The sequence below is a fragment of the Megalops cyprinoides genome, chromosome 19 (assembly GCF_013368585.1).
Source record: "Megalops cyprinoides isolate fMegCyp1 chromosome 19, fMegCyp1.pri, whole genome shotgun sequence".
Classification (NCBI taxonomy): domain Eukaryota; kingdom Metazoa; phylum Chordata; class Actinopteri; order Elopiformes; family Megalopidae; genus Megalops; species Megalops cyprinoides.
Genome location: NC_050601.1, coordinates 9,839,218 through 9,854,913, shown reverse-complemented (window position 1 = coordinate 9,854,913; position 15,696 = coordinate 9,839,218). Strand labels below are relative to the sequence as shown.

The 15,696-nt window shown below is 41.4% G+C and overlaps 1 protein-coding gene across 1 annotated transcript; it reads left to right on the top strand.

Moving 5' to 3' along the window:
• The first annotated feature begins 236 nt into the window (after positions 1-236).
• ppl (periplakin) lies at positions 237-15,428 on the top strand. The gene is made up of 22 exons (XM_036553183.1): positions 237-553; positions 5,186-5,285; positions 5,396-5,550; positions 5,732-5,852; positions 6,244-6,369; positions 6,573-6,614; positions 6,732-6,893; positions 7,032-7,139; positions 7,236-7,331; positions 7,744-7,866; positions 8,033-8,179; positions 8,575-8,726; positions 8,887-8,987; positions 9,107-9,264; positions 9,443-9,621; positions 9,743-9,881; positions 10,143-10,336; positions 10,771-10,921; positions 11,114-11,197; positions 11,304-11,420; positions 12,020-12,112; positions 12,245-15,428. Exons 1-22 carry the CDS (start codon positions 504-506, stop codon positions 14,912-14,914), a joined length of 5,268 nt encoding a protein of 1,755 aa, XP_036409076.1. The 5' UTR covers positions 237-503; the 3' UTR covers positions 14,915-15,428.
• The last annotated feature ends 268 nt before the right edge of the window (positions 15,429-15,696 follow it).

The following is a 15,696-nucleotide window of genomic DNA, read 5'->3' as shown; positions in this document are numbered from 1 at the left end:
ATAAAGTCTATTCTGATTCTGAATGACATTGGGAGTTGGAAGTTGGGGGGGCTGGCTATCAATGATAAGAAACTATCTAGTAGGCTACGTTCAATGCTGCCTCTATTTTACTAGGTAACTACGCTAGGTCTACAGAAGAGGTTTTTTTAGCGTGGAAATGAAAACGTGTCACACCCAAATAGTGTACACGCCCAGGAGCTGATAGGCTCAGAGGTATGCCCCACCTTAATGCGAGTTATCCGGTTTATATTTTAGCACTTTCAGAAACAGAGAGGTCGTAGATTGTGTCGATTGTTCGATGCGTTTTAACAGCAAGATTAGCGGTGAAACAGCTCTCGCTTCTTCGCTTGCGTTTATTGCCTGCGTATACCTTTCCAGCTGGGGACCCGACACAAAACTGCGAGTGCGCTAAGAGACGTCAACAAGACCACGTCCTCACCGTTAGGATTGTTGTTGTGTACTTCGTGAAGGCTTGGTGCTGGGGAAGCGGTGACTCTATCATCATGTTCAAGAAAAAGAGCTCGAAGAACAGCGTGACCATTACTCAGAGAAAGTAAGTGCGACACAACGCGCATATACTGATAGACTATCAACTTTTATCTAAGCAGCGGTTGAGTTCATTTCAATAACGGCACGCCTGCAATCAGGGTGCCGTGAAACTAGGGGAGAAAGTAGACTGGAAGTGTGCAAATCTGCGATAGGCTGTTGAAGTACAACTCAGTATCTTCTAGCCCCTTTGCTCCGTTTTACTAGAAGGGTGCGGCAGAAAACAATACTATTCTCGCTCAATACAGAATAGTAGTCAGTACATGCTTGTTTTTCAGCCACTCTGCTGAAACACTTACTGAGTTGATCTCACCTGACATCAGACTTCAGCCTTAAAACTGTAACACACCCTCCACATCTCGACCTTCCTTGTCAACTGTCGCAACATGGTAATTGAACGAAGTGAGCTATAAACGGGGTAAATGGTGTGGTCCCATGCACTGAGATTTTTTTTTTCCTCGGGGGAAAAGGAATTAAGTTTAAGTGTTGGAATGCATGTGTCTTTTTAACAGAAGTGAAAGTTTGCTTTCCCTAATTTGTTATGTGACGGCTCTATCATTTCTGAGTAATTTCATGTGAAATGCGTTTGCCTGTGTTTTGGAGGCTTATCATGACACGTCTGAAGTAAAAGCGATCTTTCTCCATCCACGTGGACCAGCTCACCCATTTTCATATTCGAGAGATGGTGACATTCTAGTGATGTCTCAGGCTAAAGCTTTGACTACTTGAAAACTTAACAGCAATAAGGATCATGTCACATGTCAAAAGAAGACACGGAGTGTTGCAGGATACCAACAACAAGAAAAGAGCTCTCCAGAATCCCAAAAGAATATCTACTTAATAGTCTTTTGTTTGTTTTTATGTCTATCAGTGAAAGTTAGTGTCTTCCACAAACTACCCATCCCCAGCCCCCCAAACAGACAGACAGGCAGTCAGACACATACACACACATACACACACACACACACACACGCACGCACGCACGCACGCACGCACACACACACACACACGAAGAAATGGGTCAGATTTCTAAAAGATCCAAGTTCCCACTGTGAAATTTGCTGAAGTTAAATAATTCAGTGTACAAAATAATATGTCAAATAAAGAGCAACATCAGAAATGGAGAGACTACTGGTGCTCTCTGACGTTTATGATTTAGAAGCACGGTTGCGTCAAGTTTGTTACCATACCACTGTGCTACCGTGCACAACCTAGTAATATGATCGGTTGACCTGAGAGTAGTCTGATAAGGTGTAATGCCTGTCATATATTAAATCAGTGGAGGCTTGACAGGGTGAGAGGTTCTATGGAATCTTCGCAATGTGAATGTGCTACACCCATATCAATTCCTTGCTCTGGTTCCTTTGAGTTCCGGAATGTGAGTACATCTAAGAAACTGTTTTCTAGCAGAAGATGCACAAATTGAGCTGTAGGACATCAAGTTTCAACAAGCAGAGAAGTCACAAGTGATTGGCTGCAGCAGAAGATTCCTGTTTAAACACAAGCATGTCCCCCCAAGTATATGAACACATAATTACTGTGGTTTATGAAATGATGAGCCTCCTCACTGTGGCTGTCAGTGAGAAGAGTCAACAATGTGGTTGATTTAAGAATGTAACCATTTATTGTCAGCATTGTAGCCAGTGCAAAGCCTTCTTTGAGAAATTCAGGTGGTTTGACGTTCAGTGGTGTGAAGGCTGAACACTTGTGATGTGTAAATGATGTCTCTCTTATGAAGAGGGGTAACCCTCGGGCATTGAATTCATTCAGTTTCAACATCAAGAATAAGGACAGAGGAAAGGTGCCATAGTACTGTTTGAGGAGTGGGGTCTGGAGCCCAGGGATTGCAGGTTTGATGTCTAGGCTAGGCATTGCCATTCTAGCCTCGAGCTAGTTGCTCAACCTGAATTGCTTCAGTATGTATCCATATGAGTTTATAAGATTTAAAATGTGACCTATGTATATCATATTGAACAAGGAAAAGATAATGTAATGAGAAGCTTGGGGAGATTCTGTGTCAACTAGCACTGACTTTGGCATGACTTTGGCATTATTTTCATGCTAGTTGTGCCCTGGTTTACTTCTGGCTTTGAGAATCCTCAAGTATGCAGCAAGAGGTTTGATATGACATCTAGGCTGTCACAAGCTGGCATCTTGTGTAGATAAAAGAGTGCAATATTGTATGGTGTACATTGCTAGGCAAAAAGTGGCAAAATAACCACTTCATTTAGCCATGTCTCAAAGTGTATTTATTGCACGAATCTGAAATTTTGTCAATTTTTGAGTCTCCACCTGAAAAATATGTCATCTCAACATCAGAGAGGGTCATGCCATAGTCTCCACCTTTGTTGTCATATCCCTTGTCTCCATGTGGTGCTAGATAATCTGTCTGGTTCTGTACATTATACTTTACTGTTCTGTAACCGCGTAACCTCACTAATGTTCTTGATGTATATAGTGGGTTTATTAGGTTGGTACTGTACAAATCAATATATTAAAAGGTTTTGTTAATATGGATCTTTATTTTTTCCTGACTATCAAAGAAAAGCCAGCTGAGGTCTACAAATGGGAGAAAACCTGCCAGACCAGTTCATTTTATGTTCCACACCCTGTTTCTGAGAATGGATGATACAAATAATTGTGTGACAACCTGTATTCAACAAAGTCCCATGACCACTGTAGTCCAGATTCCCTGTACAGGTTTTTTTTTTTTAGGTCTGTGGGTAACATAATTTATACTTATCAATGTGCTGTCAACCAGAAATATTCTCTTACTAGAAACCAAGGTAAGATTTGAGTCAAATTGATTTTGATTTTCATTCTATCTATCTGGCATTTGAATGGTCTTTTACATTTCATGGGTTGGACCAATTCCTCATTTTGAGGTACAAACGTAATGTACTGTGAGCCATAGTGTTAATATTCGCCAATAATCATGTCGGTCTGCAGACAAAGACGCTTCCTCCAGTGTTTACAGAAAAAGTGTATAAGATCTATAAGATCTGAATAACAAATTTACATGGGGAGGTGCTTTTATGTTGTGGCTCTGAAAGGCCCTTTTCTTATGCTAGCACCTCAGAGTTAAAACACAAGGAACACATGGGCCTAATTGTGGGCAGATGTTGCAGATGTTGTTGTGGACCATGATAAATTTACAGTTGATGTATTTATCCTTTGAAGAACCTTGCAGTCAATTCCTGCTTCTGATATATTTCATTGACATCCCTGCACTGCCAAACTGCTTCCAGATTTCAGGAGATGCAATGAACTGATGGAGATTTCTTGCAATTTTTAATGTTCTGTTGGTTTCCTGGAGCCACTTGACCACCTTTTCCTCTGGTCAGGTTTGAATTGCACATTTTTTCCCCAGTTGGTTCTGGGTTTCCATTTTTTATTCTGTCTGGAAAATGCATTTTCACTTTGTGACAAATCAGTGCTTTCTGACAATTCCCATTGAGAACATGTGCTGTTACAAGGAAAATGTGCTGATGATGGTCATTTCTATATTGAAACTAAATGTTAGGGGAGGAGCTCAACAAATGCACTGAAATAAATTTAACAAATGAAAAAAAAACCTTGCAATAAAAACAATCAGTAAAAAAAATAGCGGCCATTTTCCAGTATGTAAATTGCCACAGTATAATGGATAGTTATGTAAAACAACTGTTTGACAGACAGGAATTTTGTCAGTTAAAATGCCTGAACAAATGCCAGATGTGCAGGGAATGTGCACCTTTAGGGCAGACAACCAAGTGCTCAGAATGCAGCCAGAGAAAGTGGCATCAAACTTCCTGCTTGTGACAGAACTGCCAAAGCTCTTTTTATATCCAGAACTACACTTTTTAATAAATGCAGAATAACTCAACCAATACACTGACACTGAGCAATGCAACATTGCTCCACATTAAAAAATACTGCACTGATAAGTCAATAGTAATCTGTAGGTTCTGTAGTGATCCTTTTTCTTCATATCTGATTATATGGAAATTTGAGATGATGATATATGAGTTTTTTTTCCATTGATCTAGCAATCATTTGCAAATGGCCAACCAGTCATCTCACTATAGTCCAGAACCAGCAGCACATGACCCTTTCACATGCTGTGCTTTCTAATTGAGATTACCCGTTACTTAGATGATTGTGCTCTGCAGTGAATATAACTATTTTCATCTGTAATCCATCTTCTGTACCAGTCTAACACAATGTAAATCTGCAGAAATACATTTGGATTTTGTCATAACATTAATAAATTTGATTCATCTACACATGTCGGTCGATATGCATGTTAGAATGAACAACACAGAATATGAATATTATTCCTTATTTTACAGACACCTTCATTCAAGATGACTAACATAACATCAACTGGAGCAAATGCATCCAAATCCCAAAATAATATGTACAACTATTGAATACAAACTCAAAATAATATGTGCAACTAATGAATACAATCCCAAAATAATATGTACAGGCACACCACAATACCTGACATACATGAAAAATGACTAACATATTTGACGATTGTCAAATCATTGTTAAAGCATATACTGTGTAAAACAGCTAAAATACTAGAAAATGCAAAGAAGGCAGTGATAGTATATACCTTTACTCAGTCGTCTTCTGTTCCCTATTCTTCCAGAGCTACCAACACAGAGCTGACAGCCCTGATTGAGAAGCTGCAGAAGAATGCTGACAAGGTTGAAAAGAACATCTACGACACTGAACAGAACCTCACCAGAGTACGTAGAGGGGACAGCTCTGATTGCAGTGGGGGAATGAGGTCAGGGCTATGACAACTGGTTTTTCCAGTGCCATTGTTTGTAACTCTGGAAAATGCCCTCTTTTACAGGATGTGAATAAGATCAATGAGGGTAAGCAGACCCTGTATCAGGAAGATACCAACAAGAAGATTCTCGCTTCCCTGGAGCTGCTGAATGGCCTGGATGAGGATGCCGCCAACGCCACCCGCCTCCAGCACCCACAGGCTGAGATGATTGAGCAGGAGTACGTTCCCTGAGTCGGCTATTGAGATAGATGGATAGAAGAATAGATGGAGTCTACATATAATATCTGGAAAGGACATGTTTGTTATTTCGTTTGCAACAGGCAAATGCATAAAGGAGGTCTTTGTGAGACTGGTGATCAACGTAAGATGTAATTTTATTCTTCTTCCTCTTGTTTAAAGTGTTAAGCAGCTGCGGTATCGCGTGATGAAGCTCCGCGAGGAGCATGACAGGATTTACAACGTGACGCGCTCTGAAGGGCTGCCCAGCGTCAACTGGGGGAAGATCATTGAGGAGAAGCAGGTGTGAGGGATGACCAGTTTAAATTTGGGATGCACAAAATTGCTGTGTACATTTGCAATGATCTGAACAGAGGACTCGGTGTGCATGTTTAGGTGTTAGAGAACAGGACTGCATAGTATGTTGTAAGGCATTGTTGTCTTGAAGCAGACACCTCTAAACGTAACTGGCTGTTCCCCTACTCTGTAATTTTTGATAACCCATTTTTTAACCTCACGTATAGTGTTCATCGGCTTGTTTTTTTTTTAAATGTAGGATCAACTTTTCTTGGTTCTTAATTTGCATGTTTTTAAATTTTAATATGCATGATATGTTGTTGACCTATTTGAAGAATTGATTCTAGATTTTACTGACTTTTATATTAAGCGTGTTACAAATTGTGTTAATTTAACAGGCGAACCTCAATAATGAGGGATTTGGGAATGACTTGCCCACAGTTGAAAATGAGTTGGTGGAACACAATCTTTTCCACAGTGAAGTGGAGGCCTTGGGACCACACATAACTGATAGCGATGACAAGGTGAGCTAGAATATAATGTACCATCTCTTACATATTTTCATTAGGCTCTATTCACCTGGTAACATTAGATTTGCATAACATTGAGGTTTTTATTTTCAAAGTGCAAAAAAAAACAAGTAATGCACTTCACTATACATATTCAGTTTTAGACACCTTAATCAGAACCCTGACAAACCCCTTTTATTGTCATTATCACATTACAGGATTATGTCAGTGGCTTGCAGTTGAAATACAACAAACTCCTGGTAAGAACCACTGAATCCTACTATACTGCAGTGTGTGCCCTGTACACCTATCTTTTGAGTCTACACATTGGTCAGAGCACGAGAAGTTAAGATGACTTGTGTGATGACTGCCCCCAGGCCAGTTCGAGTGCTCGCCAGCGTGACCTGATCTCCCTGAGGGACTTCATGCAGCGGTGCACCAATGAGCTCTACTGGATGGACCAGCAGGCAGGGGAGCGAGTCAGATACGACTGGAGTGATGCCAATCTGGATTACCCAGCTCGGCAGAGGCAATACGAGGCATGGCTCCCTTACACGTTCTATTACATAGCAAGGCACCCAGCAGCTCTATTTATGTCACTGTGCTAATTTCTGGTGTGAGGTGGGAAATGTAGTATGTGCTGTAATGTAGGCTACTACTTTTTTATTTCATTAAAGAACTTCATTGCCAAAAGTCTTGAATCCAAGGAGGCGACAATCAACAGTCTGAACGATGATGGGGAAAAGCTCATAGCTGAAAAACATCCTGGAAGGAACGTCATTGAGGTAAATGCTGTTTGTAATTGAAGGGCTGATTTGAAATGTGGTGCTTTAGTATGGCTTGGTCTGGTCAGATTCAGAGCTGCTATCTCTGTTTCTCAGGCACATATGGAAGCAGTGCATGCAGATTGGAAAGAGTATCTCAACCTGCTCATCTGTGAGGAAAACCATCTCAAGCACATGGAAGAGTACCACAAAGTAAGTAGTAAAATGTGAATGTGGAACTACCCTGGTTTCTTTCTCTGGTTGTTGAGTTGAAACAGGTGTGACATTCACTGGCTCACTTCACTGGCTATATTGGCATTAGATGTATTTGGGTTGACTTGAGTTTATATGGAAAAAAAAACATTGTGACAAGCTCAATAGAAACAAATGCATTTGCCTTTTAAGTCTGAGACCATTCATTTTCTTTACTTCTTGACAGAGGTTAGAGACAAAATGTGGAATTTGTACACATTTATATGCCCACTAATGTGGTGTTAATATTATAGGAATCTTTCCATTGTTGGTTTGGATAATTGAACTAAAATAATCTGCTATCTGAGCTTCATCTATGGTGCTAAGATGTCTCCTATGATTTGAATGTAACTGGGTGTGTTCCATGTTGCAGTATCATAAGGAGGCTAGGGACACCCAGGACTTGCTGAAGAGACTGGACACAGAGATCAATCAGAAATACAACCCAGAGTTTAAAGACATGTACCAGATGGAAGGACTGATCTCTGACTTGGATGTGAGTTTTTTTTTTTTTTTTTAACTTATTTCTGAATGACTGAGAAGCTGTCTTGGTTGTTCTGTGCTGACTCTTGGCTGCTCTTTGTGTGCTTGTGCACATGCGTTTTTGTGTGTGTGTGTGTGTGTGTATGTGTGTGCGTGTGTGTGTGTGTGTGTGTGTCTAGGACCAGGCGAAGGGCATGGATCACTACGACACGCGCGTGAGGCTCCTGCAGAAGCGGAGCCAGCAGATTCTCCCTCTGAAGTTCCGCAGGGAGACGCCCAATAAGCTCCTCCCTGTGGAGGCCCTGTGCGATTTCGACACAGAGGAGGTAATGATCTCAAGTCTCCTCTGGGGTCCACACGTCAGCTTTTATTTGGGTTCTCTAACCCCTGTTTAAGCAAGTTGGTATCTTTGTGCTTTTAACTTAGTTTCCCTAGATACATACTACTGAGAACCCTCATGCCTTTCCTCTTTTCTGTCTTATTTTTCATCAGTCATTTAACATTCCAGGAACATCAAATCACAAAAATTTTATTTATATAAAATAAATATAATAAAATAAATTTTATTTATTTTATATAAAAGTATTTATCGAATCCTCTTGGAAATCACTCTACAGAGTTATTCTACAGAAGGTTAGAATTTTACTAGAATAGATAGATGCCAGGTATCATCAGGAGAGAAGGTCAGCAATTCAAACTCCCTACCTTTGGTCTGGTTCAGGGACAGATCACCCGTGGAGAGAGGTACACCCTTCTCAAGAACAACGGTCTTCAGTGGGACATTAAAGATCATGCCGGACGAAGGCTGACTATGCCTGCTGTTTGCTTTATTATTCCCCCGACTGACCCAGAGGCTGTCTCCATTGCTGAAAAGTGAGTAGTCCTCTCTGTGCACTACATACATGTCACCTGCTCCACCATGTTTCAGACTCCACTGTTATATTATTAATAAGAAATATATTATTAATAAATAAATACAATTTATTACTCCATAAAATGACTTAAATTATTGCTTTATTGTCTTTGCTTTCAGTCTTGCTAACCAGCAGAAAACCATCAAAAAGAATATCACTGACAGCAAAGGCACGCTAACAAAACGACTTGAAGACCTTAGGAAAGAAAGCAGTGGTAACGGTGGGTGCATAAAAAATGTCAGCCATATTACTAAAATTGTGTGCTGGGATGATGGCCCACTAAGCATCTTGAGCTACTGTTTTCAGCTTAAACCTGCGTTTTTGTGTTAATGATTCCAGATAAGCAGGAACAACAGTGTCGTCAGCTGATGGCTGGTCTGGAAAAAGTAACCAATGATCTGGACAAGCAGGAGAAGGCCATCTATGCCCGAGTGCGCCCCCCACTGGAGCAGAATCGTGCTCTCCAAGACAGCACGGACAGACTGCAAGAGCTGAAGGTAGCTTCTCATCTCTAGTAGTGTTACAGGGACTGATCAACCTGAAGTGCTCTTCTGTCGACATTATTGAGACATTATCCTCTTCAGTTCAAATGGCAGAGTTGAGAATATTTGATTTGTAGAGAGAGCACCCTCCTTCATGCTACTGTCCTGTACATCAAGTCTGTTTTCCTTATAGGATATTGAGGGTGCTGTTCGGAAAATAGAGCCAGAAAAGGCGTCCAAAGTCCGTGAAGCTGAGACCTTTTTGGCATCTAAGCCAAAATGTGCCAGTGCCCCTCAGCTGTACACCAAACTGGATGAGGCCAACAAAAAATGTGACAAGGTCAACCTGCTACTCAAGTACTCAGAGGACAAGTAAGAGCCTTTTCATTTCTAAGTGAAGCCCCACTTTTGAAACATAGTGACAGGAAGTTCAAAATAAAGACCTGGAACAGTTACAGGTATTTTTATCTTTTTTTTTTTTATATAATTGCAGGCTTAAGAATTCCAACCACCTGGAGAACTCCCTGCAAAACGGGAAGACTTTGCTCTCCACCTATGAGAACAAACTAGCCAGGGAGGAAGCTGCTCCATCAGACTTGAATTCCCTTGATAATGCGCTACAAGATCTGGCTGTAGGTTTTCACAACTTGACTCTTAGCAACAAAACAATCAGACATAGACAATTAATTGTTACCTCTGTTAACAATGTTGAATGGGTTAAATTGTTTCAGTTATGCATAGATTTTTGATGTGTAGGAGTCTTGGGTGAAAAGGGTTATCTTATTTTGAGCATTCATTTCTACACTTGGCTGGAAAACAAAACTGTTTCTGCAGTGAAGGTCATCTCACAGCTGAGGTTATTCCTTACTATCTTATTGGCTGGTCTTTCAAAGACGATGTCCGCGGAGGTGAGATCGAAGAAACCCGCAGTTGCTGAGACGGAGCAGAATCTCAGGGCTGCCAAGGTCAGCTGCGAGAACATGGCCAACAAGCTGCAGGAGCACTGCCCCGACATTGAGAGGCAGGAGGCTGAGGTCCAGAAGCTCAGCAAACGCTATGACAACCTCAACAGGCAGATAGATAACAGGCAAGTAACCTCTCCTCCCCCGTAAGAGCCCTATTGGAGCCTTGTGTTCGCATTCAGAAGTGAGTTCAGTGAGAAAATGAAAAAGAGAAAAAAATTATTTGGATAAACAGGGCACTTAATCTGCCTTTAAATGGCCATCTGTTTTTTGTTTTCATAATTTGTGTTTGCCAGAATACCGTCTATAGTTTTCATTGTCATATACTGATGATTTTTTTTTCAAAAACAACTGTAATTAAGTTCGCCCTTCTATTAGCTATGCATATGATATGGTAAAAGTGAGAGGTAAAGTGTTGATTGTTTTTCACAGAACAGCCATATGTGTCATTAAACATGCTCAAATTGATGTAATTATGACTCAGGCAGGATTCATGACTCATGTTTAGTTTGCGTCTCAACAGTTGCGGCAATTAATGTTCTAATAATCTCTTTTATAGGTCTCAAAGTCTTCAAAGAGCCAAAGTTGCTTATAACAACTATCGAAATGAATATGACAGCCTCAACAACTGGCTGTCCCGGGTGCCAAACTATGAGCCACGGGAAACAGATGATGTCAGACAAGTGGAGGCAAAACTGAAAAACCAAAGAGTAAGGGCTGCAGCAAGAGAGTTTCATGCTTCATAGCTTTGTACTATGCTTGATATATATCACATTTCAACAGGATATGACCATAATATATGGTGAATGCTCTTAGAATAAATTCTAATCCCTGTGCCTGTACATACTAAAATTGTGGATTATTCGTGTTTTACATAGCTCTTTTAAAAATTTTTTTCACAGAATCTGCTGTCTGATATTGCAAGAAAAGAGTCTGATTTAAACAATGTGTCAAAGAATGCCCAACTGTATCAGCAAGCAGTCAAGGTAATGCCAGTAAAGATTGTTTCATACACATGAATTTTCTTTGCATTCATAAATGTCTTGATGAATACATGTAGTGTTGTATGTGTAATTTTGCTCCATTTTACAGGATTATGAAACTGAAACTGAAAAATTTAAGTCCATTCTTGACCTTGAGGATGGCCTAGTCCCACAGACATACAAAAGAAGTAGGCTAGAGTCCCCAGCAATGAAGGTCAAGAATGAGGTAACTTAATTTTTTTGTGATTAGCGATTAACACATTCAGGTTTTGGGTAATACCACAATGAATGCACCCATGAAAAGGAGTATCTTTGAGGCTTCTCAGTAGCTCAGCGGTTAAGGTCTTCACTTTGAATGCATGCTAGCCTTGATCCTAGTCATGTCATCAGCCGATGATGGCTGGGGCCTCAGCCTGGTGGAGCACATTGTCTTTATTCCAGCACAGAAAGGTGTGGGTATTTTAGGAGTGGTTACTCATCTCATCTCAGGTACCCACTCTGCATGCTGCTTGGATGACATCAGTGAAGCCACCTTTATCTTCCAGTTGGTGCTTAGCTCACTGTAGTGGACTGGACAACTTGCAATGTAAAAATAGTTGCAGTTAGTGTGTAAGAGTATTGGAGGATTGCATTCACTATGCCTCAGCACTCCTACAGTAGTACAGTAGTCTTTGCAGTGAGCCAATGATAACATATCCAATTGGTGATTCCAAAATATAGGTCTGCATAACAGGGAAAAGTATGAAAAAAGACGTATTCTAGTTTGTAATTTCAGAATCCAAGACTGTTTAGACTGTTTTGTACATTTTCTTTCATTTTTAACAGGAATCTGCAATTGAAGCCAAATTCACTGAAGTTAATGCTGTCAACAAGCAGAGACTACAGAACCTTGAATATGCACAAAGTCTTCTGAATCAGGTGAGATATTTCCATCAGTGAAAATTGGGAATAATTGATTGACCAGCAGATAGACTGTGTGAATTGTATAGGAAAAGTTGGAAAGAAAAAAGTGTGACTATTTTAACTGAATAACACAATGCTCTCTTGCAGCAACCAGAGGTTGCAGTCATACAGCAAAATGTCCAGTCTGTGCAGTCAGCTGCACCAGGACAGGAACCGTGGAGGATAAGGAAACAGCTGGAAGAAGAGATCCAGAGGAGACAGCAACTTGAGAAGGAAATCCAGACCGTTCAGAGTGACATTTATGTGTTGGAAGGCCAGAAACCACAAGACACTGTAGTCAAGAAGGAGCTGATCAAGAGGGTGCCCGATCCACAGCTCGATGAGGAGGTCAGCAAAGTCCAGCAGAGGCTGTCTGAGGAGCAGAGATCAACTCGAGCACTGGAGACAGAGCTGGAGACCCTTCGCCTCAAACTGCGCGGGATAGAAACAGAGAAACGGGAGAACGCGCAGCAGTACACGGTTAAAGAGGTGCTCCGTATAGAGAGAGACAGGGGACAAGAGGAGGAGGTGAGGAGGCTGAGGGACGAGCTGGAGGAGCTCAAGAGGCAGAAGACGGTCAAGGACAACGAAATCGTCCAAATCCATAGGCAAGTCACTCTTCTGGCAGAGCAGAAGTCTAAAGAGCAGGAAGTGATAACAGAGGAAGAAGTCATCAAGGTGCAAAATGACCCCCAGCTGGAGAGCGAGTATCGACTTCTGCTGGACAGGAAGCAGAAAGACGTCAGTAGCAGGAAGGAACTTGAAGATGAACTCCGATTCCTGTTGGAAAAATTGAAGAGGCTGGAAAAGGAAAAGGCCATAGCTGAGGAGAAAATTTCCATCAAAGAGGTCCTGAAGATGGAAAAGGACATTACACTTGAGAGGCAGGTAGAGAATCTCAGGCGTCAGCACGAAGATGAAAAGGCGAAACGCAGGTCTTCTCAAAGGGAGAAAGCAGATCTTCAGAGGAAAATTACAAGCCTGGAGGAAGAGAAATCAAAGGTCATTATTCAGGAGAAAATGCGGGAGATTGTACGGCCTGATCCAAAGGCTGAAAACGAGGCGGCTAATCTCCGTCTCGACCTGGTTGAACAGCAGAGAAGATACAAGGAGACAGAGCTCCAGCTGAAGGCTCTCCAGGATGAACTGAAGATGCTTAAGAACCGTGGCCCACAGATTGAGTACAAGGAAATCATCAAAGAAGTCATCAAATACAAAATGGACCCACAGACCGAAAGGGAGCTGGAAAAGCTCAGGAATGAAATTGTCGACAAAACTCACCAAACAGAAAGGGCTGAGATGGAAATCCGGCAGCTGAAGGACGAGATTCAGAGGTGGAAAGACACCAAGCCTCAGGTGCAGACCAAAGAGGTTGTGAATGAGGTTCTTCAGTATCGTGAAGACCCCAAAACCAAGGAGGAAGTGGAGACCCTCAAAAGAAAGCTTGCTGATGAGCAGAAGAAGCGCTTGGACTTGGAGAGGGAGAAGTCTGCAAATGAGGAAAAGATTCGACTGAGGAAGATTGACCTTTCACAGGTGAGAGAGAAGTTTGTCCAGCAGGAGGTTGTGAAAATGGAGCAAGACCCACTTCTGCATTCCGAATGCCAGACGTTCTCCAAGAACATCAACAGCGAGCAGAGACAGAAGGAGACCCTCAAGGATGAGCTGCTCAGACTTCAGCGGCAAAAAGCAGATTTGGAACTGCAGCTGCAGGAGCTCGAGCGTGAGCGCAGGGAAAGGAGAGAAGCTGAGCTGGAGATCCAGAGACTGAGAGTCCGCCTTAATGACCTGGAAATCAGGGACAAGGAAAATCGGGAGAAGGTGACCGTGAAACAAAAGGTGGTCCTTCAGCAAGATCCCCAGCAGGAAAAAGAACATTCCATTCTGAAAGTGCAGGTGGAGGAAGAGCGGCACAAGCGAATGCTGCTTGAGAAGGAGCTCAATGTTTTACTGCAACAGCAGTTGACCCTTGAGAAGACGGAAGTGCGGGAAAAAGTGGTCCGGTCTGAGAAGGTTCAAGTGGAGAAAGATCCTGAGGCAGAGCTGGAGATTGAGAGGCTGAGGAATACCTTGGATGACGAGACGAAGCGTCGGCGTGAGCTGGACCAGCAGCTTGCGAATCTCAACTCCAAATTATCTGACATGGAGTTCGGCAACACCAAGTCCTCTAGAGAATTGGAATACCTGCGAGACGAAAGCAACAAGCTGCATCAAGAGAATCAGCGCCTGCAGAATGAAATCAGGAAACTGCAGACAGAAATCCACATCACGGCAAAGGAGACCAAACAAATCACAGAGTCAGCCCCAATGGAGAATGGAAAGAACCTCGAGCTGCGGCTGGCTTCCCTTCAGAAGGAGCTGTCTGACCTGAGGAGCATCACCAGTGAAAAAGACAGGGAGATCGAGCGACTCCAGAAGAACCTGTCCACCATGAAAATCAAAAGGGAGCAGAGGGAGAGCCACCTCCGGCGCTCCATTGTTGTCATCGACCCAGACACAGGCAAGGAGATGAGGCCGGATGAGGCCTACAAACTGGGACTCATAGAATGGAAAATGTTTGTAAACCTTCAGAGCCAAGAGTGCGACTGGGAGGAGATCACTGTCAAGGGCCCCAAGGGCGAATCGTCAGTCCTTCATGACCGAAAATCAGGCAAGAGGTTCTCCATTGATGATGCACTGAGGGCAGGCAACATCACAAACCGTCAACTGCAACAGTACCAAAACAAAGAAATATCCATCCAAGAGTTTGGCTTAATGGTGTCTGGTAGAAAAAAATAACTCTCAAAAGAACATGTCATTTTTTCCTCTGACTTGAAATATTTGCATGGGTATCAACTTTATCCAAATTATTTTACTATGCGTTACCTTGAAATGTTATTTTGATATTTTTTTCCAACTTTTCTGTGCACTCTTATTTGAGAATGGGAAATGTGGGAAGTGGTCTAATGTAAAGATTAAATAATGTCCTGGTTCATTTAAACCCCTTCCTTTTTAACTGTCAATGCACTGTTACAAGATTTAATTTCAAATTAATACATATGCATGAAATGCTGTTCCTTTAATAAAACATTTTTGGTTAAATAAGATGTTCTGTCTGATTGTGTAGTAAATTGTGTTTTTAAAATCAGAACTAGACAGCATTTTGTACCTTTACACCTTTGAGGTCAGAGCACTTGGCTCCCATAACCTCTCTTTATATCATGTATTATACCAATATCTTTGAATAAAAAGTGATTATATATTACATGTCTTTTTTTTTTTGTGAACCTGGGGAATTTTCAATACTTTATCAACCTGCTTTAGTTGCATGTCTCAAAATGAGATAATATCAATAAAGTTATCTAAAATAAATGTTTTGTTTAATGTTTTGTTAATAAAATGTCTTTATTAGGGTGAATCTTAAATTTTTTGCATTTAATCAATTAAAACAATCAATCAATTAAAACACGACTCAATCTTAAAATCTTATAACAAAGTAGCTCCATGAACCATACAAGTACACTGAAGCATCATAAATGTTAAATTGTCCTACACAGACTGATCTTATGTTCAAGTGGACT